Source organism: Amphiprion ocellaris, chromosome 10 (assembly GCF_022539595.1).
Source record: "Amphiprion ocellaris isolate individual 3 ecotype Okinawa chromosome 10, ASM2253959v1, whole genome shotgun sequence".
NCBI lineage: Eukaryota > Metazoa > Chordata > Actinopteri > Pomacentridae > Amphiprion > Amphiprion ocellaris.
The window spans coordinates 27,110,703-27,120,467 of NC_072775.1; the positions used below are offsets into that span (position 1 = coordinate 27,110,703).

At 42.9% G+C, this 9,765-nt stretch overlaps 1 protein-coding gene across 3 annotated transcripts in view; it reads right to left on the reverse strand.

The window, feature by feature from the left end:
* Positions 1–9,252, reverse strand: part of LOC111570366 (junctophilin-1-like) — a 61,533-nt gene extending 52,281 nt beyond the window's left edge. For 2 of the 3 annotated variants that reach the window (XM_023273086.3, XM_023273087.3), the window contains exon 1: positions 8,662–9,251. In XM_023273086.3, coding sequence (XP_023128854.1) covers positions 8,662–9,040 — 379 coding nt within the window. In that variant the 5' untranslated portion in view covers positions 9,041–9,251. Of the gene's footprint in view, positions 1–8,661 lie in introns of all 3 variants that reach the window. The other variant, XM_023273089.3, reaches the window with a different exon arrangement.
* Between the last annotated feature and the right edge of the window lie 513 nt (positions 9,253–9,765).

Below are 9,765 nucleotides of genomic sequence, written 5' to 3' on the forward strand. Positions count from 1 at the left end.
GCAGTTCAGTGACAATTCCTGCCTTCGTGAAAGCTCGGACCACAGTTGAGACTGATATATCAGCCCAGGTATCCACGATCCATTGGCAGATAGTGGCGTATTTCACCCGGTGCTGTCTCCCCGTCTTGGTGAAGGTGTGTTCGCCTTCTGTCATCCACTGCTCCCACGCAGTTCGCAGTCTAGCTTTGAACGCCCTGTTGACACTAATATCTAGCGGCTGGAGTTCTTTAGTCAATCCACCCGGAATGACGGCAAGTACCGAATTAGTGTGCTTCACTTGTTTTTTGACACCATCGGTGATATGGGCGCGCATGGAGTCGTAGATCAATAGGGACGGAGCTGTGTGAAAAAAGCCACCCGGTCTCTTGACGTAAATTTCTCTCAGCCACTCACTCATCTTTTCTTCATCCATCCATCCCTTCGGGTTAGCTTTGATGACGACGCCGGCTGGAAAGTTTTCTTTTGGCAAGGTCTTCCTCTAACCATGGGTGGAAGTTTCTGGCCATTAGCCTGGCAGGCGAGAACTACAGTGAAGGATGACTTCTCATTCCCTGTGGTGCGTACATTCACCGTACTGGTCCCCGTTTTCTCCACAGTGCGGTTCACAGGAATATCAAAGGTGAGTGGAACCTCGTCCATGTTGATGATGCGCTCTGGCCGGGTCTTCTTTTCAGTGATCTTGATTCTGCAGTATGCACGGAAAGTGGCCAGCTTTTCTTGGTAATCTTTTGGCAGTTGCTGCAAGACAGTAGTTCGTGTGCGGATGGAGAGATTACGTCTTTTCATAAAACGAAAGCACCAAGAAGGACCGCCTCTAAATTCACTGATGTTCATGTCGCATGCTAGCGCTGTTGCCTTTATTCGAATAGTGACTGTAGAGACGCTTCTACTTGCTGCTCTCTGTTCAACAACCCACTGTTCGAGTTTGTCCTCTAACTGTGGCCATCTCGCTTTGTTCCCTTGGAAACTCTGTTTAGTCTTCTTTACTTGGTGCAGGTCATCTTGTTGCTTCCTCCACTTCCGTACCATTGATTCGTTAATGCTGAATTCTCTCGCTGCTGCTCTATTCCCATGTTCTACTGCGTGACTGATAGCCTTTAGTTTGAACTCTGCATCGTAAGCGTGTCTCTTGAAAGGTACCATTTTGGGGTCTTTATACACACACAAATGGTGTGGGACTGGAATTCCCCTTTACCCTCTTTTACCGCTGGTACCTCGGCGACGCCCCCTGTCTACGGTAGCCATAATTAACCAACATTGATCCATATATAAGGCGCATCGGATTATAAGGCGCACTGTCGGTTTTCGAGAAAATTAAAGGCTTTTAGGTGCGCCTTATAGTGCGGAAAATACGGTATATATATATGCACACACACACACACACAGTGGCCATATATATTCACACACACGCGGTCATGGAAAAAATTATTAGACCACCCTTGTTTACTTAAACTTCTTGTTCATTTTAATGCCTTGTACCACTAAAGGTATATTACCTGAAGAATACAATGTACGTAGTCATATTCCCAGGGTATATAAGAGGTTATTTCATGTCATAAGCAAATTGCTAGCTGGTTGCGGCAGGAAATGTCTTTCTACCCCACAAGATGACCATGCACTCATCCTTTCCTGTGTCAGGAATCATCGTTAGACCTCCAGGGACCTTAAAAATGAGTGGGTGCTGTCGAGAAATGTGACTTGTTCAGCAAGGACAGTTCAAAACTGACTTCTTGAAGCTGGTCTGAAGTCACACAGGGCACAGAAGAAGCCCGTCATCAACGAAAGGCAGAGGAAAGCCCAGTTATGCTTTGCTTTCCAAAGGGGGAAGGGGGGACTGACAGAAAAAGTTTGAGAACCACTGCCTTATTGGCATGACATTTGTGACAAAGGTTAGAGCTGCTGGCGAACATCCTCTGGAGGTGAACAGGCGTAAAGTAAATCCTATGAAAATGTTTTAAATTTTGTTCATGTATTGAAATTGAATTAGATTTTGGGAATGCAACATCACAGATCTTGGACCACTCTTCTGAACTAAATGTTACCCCTCGGTCATGCTCCCACAGCAGCTTCAAACAATCGTAGGAACAAGTGTCAGAGTGTACTAGTATAGCATAGAACTCTGAAAGTTTCCCCTAAAGGAGTTTTCCATCAGGGTGGAGCCAGTTCGGAGTCGGAGCCAGTGCCTGACCTGGCACCGATTTTTTGTTTGTCCATAAGTGGACCTCTGGCTCCAGGCTCCAAAACTGGGGCTTTTTCGGGCACCAACTCGTTGCTGGGCCAGAGATGGCCAGAGTTGAGAACTGAGCACGTCACAGGCAGGGGGCGGGGGTTACAGTGACCGACAATCAACGGTGAAAACACAGAACCGCCATTTTTAAACAGCCGAGCGAGTAGTAGTGATGTTTAGTGTTTGTGTTTTGAAAACCGGTAAATATAGATGCCAAATCCAAGCAGCAGCGGTCTGAGGAGGAAACCCAATGCTTCCTAGCACTGTGGTCTTCATATGAAATTCAGTCAAAGTTAAAGGGAGCCTCTCTGACCAAGCCGGTGTTCGAAACGATCCAGCGTGAGATAGCTGCAGCCGGTACGAGTGGAGCCTTGACTAACTCCTCAACAAAATTAAAAAGCTTAAAAATGACTACACGGACCAGAAAGGGGAGCTGGGATGCAGCAGTTGTCGGCCAAAAAGAGCCCCCATTTTGACTGGCTGCACTCCGTGATTTCAACCAGCTCCCTGAACGCCACATCTCATTTTATTTAGTTGTCGGCCTTGGAGGATGAGGTCCAGTTACCAGGACCGCTACTCTGCAGCTCATCGGTCCCGTTCTGCAGGTCATCCACACCGTCCTCAACTCAACAGACCAAATCAAGTAAGATCTGATTAGACTATGCAGACATCAACATGATCAATACATTATCTTTGGCTAATCCTAAAATCACAAAATACAACATTTATTTTAAGTTAACTGTGTTCATGAATCTAGAAAATAATTACTGACAACTAATATCTTTTTGGGTGCTTTTATGCAGGAAAAAGGAAGCGGGATGCTACTGTGGATCTGCTGCAGTATCTGGAGAGGTCAGAGGAATGGTTCTTAGAACAGATCTGGAGACACTAAGACCTGGCCACTGCCATGCTCCAGAACATCCAGAGGACGGATAGAAATTCAGACACTTTGGTTGGACTGATGGTGTCGGTGTTTGAGCGACTGTCACAGAAATAAACTGCATTGTCCACTACTTCTGCCTTTTCTAGAAAAAAGAATCTTTTTTTGTAAGTTCTTTTCCTTCTTAGCTATCTAAGTTCACTTGTATTTTCCTCTTGCACTTTGGGTGAATAAAAATATATTTGTGATGAAAGATGCAAGTTTTGTCTATAATTTCCAGAGACTTTATTCAGTGTTCAGTGCACACTTCTGTTACACACATTTGGACAGATAATCAGTTGTGTCTTTCAAGCAGATTTCAGTCTGAAACATATCAGCAACACATGTTGTTTTTTTTACTGTCACACCAAGCTAGACAGATAAACTGCACTACTGCAGCAGATATATTATTGAAGTGTGCTTATGATGTGTCTACATACCCAACTCACAAAGTTATTCAACTTTCAGGTGAAATTTATGTGAAAAAGTAAAAGTTTATAATATATCATGAAAGTAGGGCATTTAAGTAGAAGCATGCAATAGTGATTTCCTCATCTCAAATAATTTATTGAAACAAAAGCTAACAACAGTGGAGAGTACATCACAATAAAAATGTCAATGTCTCATGACTATTTGGACAGAACAGCAGCCTTCAGCTGAAATCCGGTACAATTGTGTCCCACCAGTGGCGTGATCGTGGATGTGCCCAGACAACAGCTGACCTCTGCCTCACAATTAGCCTTAAAACCATCTATAAAGATAAACGTAGATATTATCATCAACTTATTGCGTTTGTTTAACCGCTATGTAATGGATGCGAACGTAGTCGAGGCTAAGTAGCTAAGCTAACGCTAACACACCACTGTTAAGAATCAAAACATCTCTGACAGTTACCTGTCTTCTCAAACATACTTGCCGTTGCCCGTGACTACGATGAAGACAGGTAGCTACTAACAGATTATTTGTTTCTGGTTCGCAGTGTAGGCTTGCAAAGTCAGGAACAGCACTTGCATGTTTATGGTGCACCACCGTTGCGGAACGGCTACGCATGCAGTGACATACTGACGTGTTGCGGTGACGCAATGATGCGGCTCCAACTTGGCTCCTTGCCAATGGAAAAGCAAACCAGCTCTGGGGGGGCACAAGATTTGAACCAAAAAAACAATGGCTCTCACTTTGAACCGAACTAGCACCTGGTGCTCTTTGGTGGAACTGAACCCGAAGAGATTTAGGCGCAACCAGGGTATTTCCCAGGTGTGTCAAATTCTGACAAAATTTGTTCTCCCGCAAGAGGGATTAAAGAAAGTAGGGCTGGGCGATAAATCGATTTTATCGATTAATTTGAGTTTGTACTTAATGTCGATTTGTTTTAATGAAAATCGATTTTCTCATCAACATCCGCCAACAACGCCTTCCTGCTGGGCTCCCGTAGTTCAGAGTGCGCGCCCCCCTCCCCCCCGCGCTTGATACACAAACAACATGGTGGCGAGCGGTGCAGATCTAAAGGCACGTGTCCACTAGATGCGATTTTCCCGCACGGCAACACACTGCATCTGAAAATCGCACAGATGGCGGGCGATCACTACCGGACCACAACATTGTCACATGACAGCGCTGAGCAACAGCAGGCCGCTATGTGGTCACGTGACCGAGCTTTCAGCTGGACAGTCCGGCAGACAAGTCAGATAAACACAGCGGCCCAGCCGCAAATTTTCCCTTTCATTTCAAAAAACACGTCAGCGAAAAGTATTTGTGAACGCATTTGAGACGAGAAATAATCTGTGCAGCAGCTGAATCTGTCCTCGTTTTAGGTCACCGACGCCTAGTTTAGAAGTTTGAGGACAGTTTCACGTTGCGTGGAATATCCGCACACCGCATCCAATTTGCATAAAGTAGAAGTCAGTCTACTTTATGCAAATGAGCTGCAGCCCTCTCCAGGTAAACACACCGGATCGCAGCGGGAAACGCAACCGGACCAGCATGCCACATGCGGCGCATTTCCAGCTGCGGTCCAGTGTGTTTACCCGGAGAGGGCTGCAGCTCATTTGCATAAAGTAGACTGGACTCCGGCGTGCAGAGATTAGGTAGGGGGTAAAAAAAAAAAAAAAAAAAGATCAGATATATTGTGAATTGGGATTTTTTGTGAAAAAATCTGAGATTTTTTTTTAGGCCATATCGCCCAGCCCTAAAAGAAAGTGACGAATTTGGAGGTATTTGTAAAAATCTTTAGAGGAAATATCAAACTCTGTCCTAATTTGTTCAAATGACTTTAAGGAGTTGGAGGTGAGCAGTCCTGCAAAATCTAAAATAAGGATAAGGATAAACTTTATTGATCCCACAGTGGGGAAAGTTCACCATCACAGCAGAAGAACACAACTCTGGCCAACACATGAAGTATGTCCTTGTTGTCTGTTGGGTGGTTTCACCAATGAATATGGTAAGCTGTCACCACATTGACTGAATGGTTTTTCAGATGAACTGAGTGCAATACAGTGGGCAAAATGAATTTTGCATTGCAATGCCCCTAGTGGTTTAATGCTGCAAACACATTTAGGGTACTGAACTTGATCCAAGGAATCGAATGCTAAGCCAATTCCGAAAACTGGGTATGTGGTTCAAAAAAAGACATGCATAAACACACCTCCAACTTCTATCCATTGGTGGCACTAGAGTGCTCAAATAACAGACATGTGAAGCTTGCTGAAAAGAATTGGGGACTGTCCCAATAAGCGTGCCAAAGTTCTAAGCTTTTACCACATTTCTTGATGATGCCATAAGCTCCACTGGCAGAAAAAGGAATAAGAAATAGATGCTGCATAAGAAAGGGTAGAAATGCAGTGGGAGCCTGAGGAGTTTTGCTGTTGGCACTCAAACCCTCTACATTTACAAAAGCATCCAATAGACTCTGGCCAGATAAGCACAAGAGTATAAAAAAACATTATTATGGCTTCACTCCAAGTCCAAGTGTTCCTGTAAGCCATTGTACATAATACCAAGACTCTGAGATTGAAACACCTAAATGGAATGCATTATTCGCTTTATTCACCCTGTGTTTTTGCTAACCCACATCAGAAAACCTACATTAGAAAATGGGTATTGTATGAAACATCAGTGGTGCCAAAACCCCATTTTTTACTCTGAGCATTATTACTGAGGTAAATTCTTTAACTGCATGGACCCTGAAGTTTTCTGGTGGCAAGGTTGACAAGACTAACATTAGTCACTTCAATCCAGAAAACAAGACACCATATAAAGCACAATATGGACAAACACAGAAAAGAAAAACTCATCAGTCAAATCCAACATATGAAGAGCTATACTTAAGAACAACAACAGTACATATGTTAGTGAGGCCATTATACTTTAACTTTTGCTGTAAAATTAGATTTTTAAAAAATGTAATTGTATTTTCATGATGTGCTTCTGTCAAAATAAATAAATGAATAAATAAATAAATAAATAAAATTCTGCCTCGAAAGTAAAATGCTTACTAACAGTACAGCTCACTTAGGGACTGATATGTCAACTTTTGTGTGCACTTGAGTCTAGGTATTTTGACAGCATGGATATTCAACAGTTGTGATTCTAAAACCACCCCCAGTGCCTGTCATTAGGTCACAAAACAGTTAGCTTTGTGGCATGGTTAGGAGAGCTCAGGCTCTGTCCATTATGGCTTCAACTGGAGAATGTGAGAATGTGCTATTTTAAAAGATGGAAGTAACTTGAGACACTGGGAAGTCTGTGGGATGGCCTAAACATAACTCCATCCTGCTATCTTGCTATGTGGAATAAGCCTTCTCCACAAAGTCATGTGGAAGAAACTGGGCTAACCTCTGGAAAAAAGAAAAAATAAAGAAGGAAAAAAAACCCTGAGTGCCTTATATTCGATAGATTTGTTCATTTAAAAACAGAGCCAATATGGGAATTCACTTTGGGCACTGTGAAAGTCTAAAGGTTAAAGCACAAGTCACAGTAGCAGGGGTAAAACATATCCCATTTTATATACTCTAGAACAATATAGCTGAATTTTCAAAAATGCTGAGCATTAAACTTAATATGATGAAATGTGTGTAGTCTTTGGGCCCAAGTTGATGTCAACAGGGGGACTTTCTCAGACTTGAGAAATGTCCCCCACAGCCACAGACTACTTTATACAGAAGTTTTCCCACTCTGAGCAGCACTCTGCATGATTAACAAACTGGAATTTGTGTTACCTTGTCTTTGTCAGTTGAATATCCCTTTAATAGTACATTATTATCTTTGCATACATGCCTATGCTGATGCCAAATGCTCCCAAATATAATAGAAAATCTGAAAATTCTTCAGACGGAAAGACAAAGTTGTCTTACTCACTTTATCTTGAGCATTTCCACCACATCTCAAAGTTTTCCATCAGTTATACCCTAGAATGAAACACTGGTCATGCAATGCTAACTAAGCTATCTCCATCACAAGCTAAAACAAGTTCGTCTGTGGACCTTAAACTATAATGAACTTAACAAAACATTTTTTCTAGAGGTTAAAAGGTCTTATTAAATCCTTAATAAATTGTTTACAAATGAAATGGTAGAAAAACTTTCGCTGAATAATAGAAAAAGAAATGTCAGATAAATATAGATAGTTTATGTCACAAATGCAAAAAGTTATTTAAAAATGCATTGTGATCATGCAGCAGTCATGAGTTGACGATTAACATGACAAGATTGTCTGATCACGTTTGCTGTACTGTGAACACATTTTTCTACATTTGATCCAATAAAAAAAAAATAACTGATTGAAAATTATAAACAAAAATTATCTAATCAGTCGCATGCCTAACATTGGTGAACAGTTTTCTGTGTGGTCAGTCCTAGGTTGTCAGTAAATGTATTAAAAACAAATGCATTGCATCTTAAAAAGGTCTGTACAGCACAGGAAGGAACGCCTCTGAAAATTACCAGACCATTACACAGAAAATACAATACAAACTGAAGCTTAGTAAGTCGTGGAATAGGTCAGTGTAACTGCTACTCAACAGCAATCAGGAAAGTATGATGGATTAAGAGTGACACTGTATTGGTGTTTTACTACGGTCAGTCACATAAAATCAAACTCTCCTCACAGACAACCGATAGAGAGCCTGAAACAGTGGAAGCTTACAGCCTCAGATTTGCATTCCGTTGATAATTCTTTATAGGCTGTCCAGACTTAGTCCAAGCAAAACTTACTGCATACGTAATGCTGTCTCGATGTCTACTAAGAAGTATGACGCTCGATGGTGAACTAAAAAGTATTCTAGAATGCCCCAATAAAACACTCAAAAACTACAAGACTCCGCTAAATGTCAAGTTTCCAAACTGAAATAGAAGTGCTTCTTACAATTCATGATTTCGCATAAGCATGCTGGATCAAAATTAACTCCACAGCTACTCAAAAATGTACGACAGTCGGAACAGGTGTTCATTACAAACCAAATTTCACGCGTGTGTGTGTGTGTGTGTGTGTGTGTGCATCTCCTCATGACGCCCCCTCTCACCTCCATCACCGTACGTCTCCACGCCATATCCGTCTTGCAGTCCGTTACTCCAGGTCCCCTCGTACCTGGCCGGCGTGTTCAGACTCTGTCGGACTCCGTACCGGCCTTTAAACCCGTGAGTCCACTCTCCCCGGTAAATCCACCTCCCTTTGGTTTCTACGCCGAGTCCGTGTCGTTTGCCCTGTGCCCAGTAGCCCTGGTACACGTTGCCGCTGGGCCAGGTGTAGACCCCAACCACCTCGAAACCGTTCGACCATGAGCCAGAGTATTCGCCCTGGCCCTTGGGTCCGGTGCACACACCGTGGCCGTGGGCTTTGCCGTCCTCCCAGCCTCCACAGTAGGTGCCACCATCATCAAAGTCGAACCGACCGCCCGTCATTCAGAAACGGAGAGTTACGTATTGCTCGGAAGCTTATGTTTAAGTCCAGAGTGTGCGAATTGTTCTCAGAAGCGATGTTACGATGACAGGGAAACCTCTGTGAGAGTACCAGTTGAGGGAACGGGTAGTGATGGCGGCTGGGCTCATCGGCTGGTCTGTGTCGGAAGGTGAGAGGCGGCCGCCACGGCTGCAGGCGTTCCACTGACGAGTGTTAGGAGACTCCCCCACTCTATTTCTGAAGTGAACACCCCTAAGCTATCAGTGGTGAAACGATACGGTGCTTCCTGTTTGGCTTTTAAGAATAATAGCCAGCAATTCAAATTTGAGTAACCTATTGCAAATCCATCTGTCAGCTAACGTCTCCTCTGTTTCTGAGTCTAAGCAGGACATTACACAGACTGCTCCTGAGTCCGCTTAGGCCTCTGGTCAACTGATGCTGAAATGTCCTAATGTGCTTGAAATTAAATAAATGGCTGTCTTCACTGTATAATGAATTTTTTTCAGCCAAAAAGACAAATATGAAACACAAAAAACCCAAACCGAGTGACAGACTGTTATACATTCTGTATAATTTCAGCACATTAACTTTACACATATTATTGTGTCTGCATTCTTTATTCTGTTTTTAGTGTATGTGTTCATATACAGTAAACATAGATTAGCCGAAAACCTTAAACTGCTGACAGATTTATCGTATAACACTGATCATCTCGTTACAACACAAT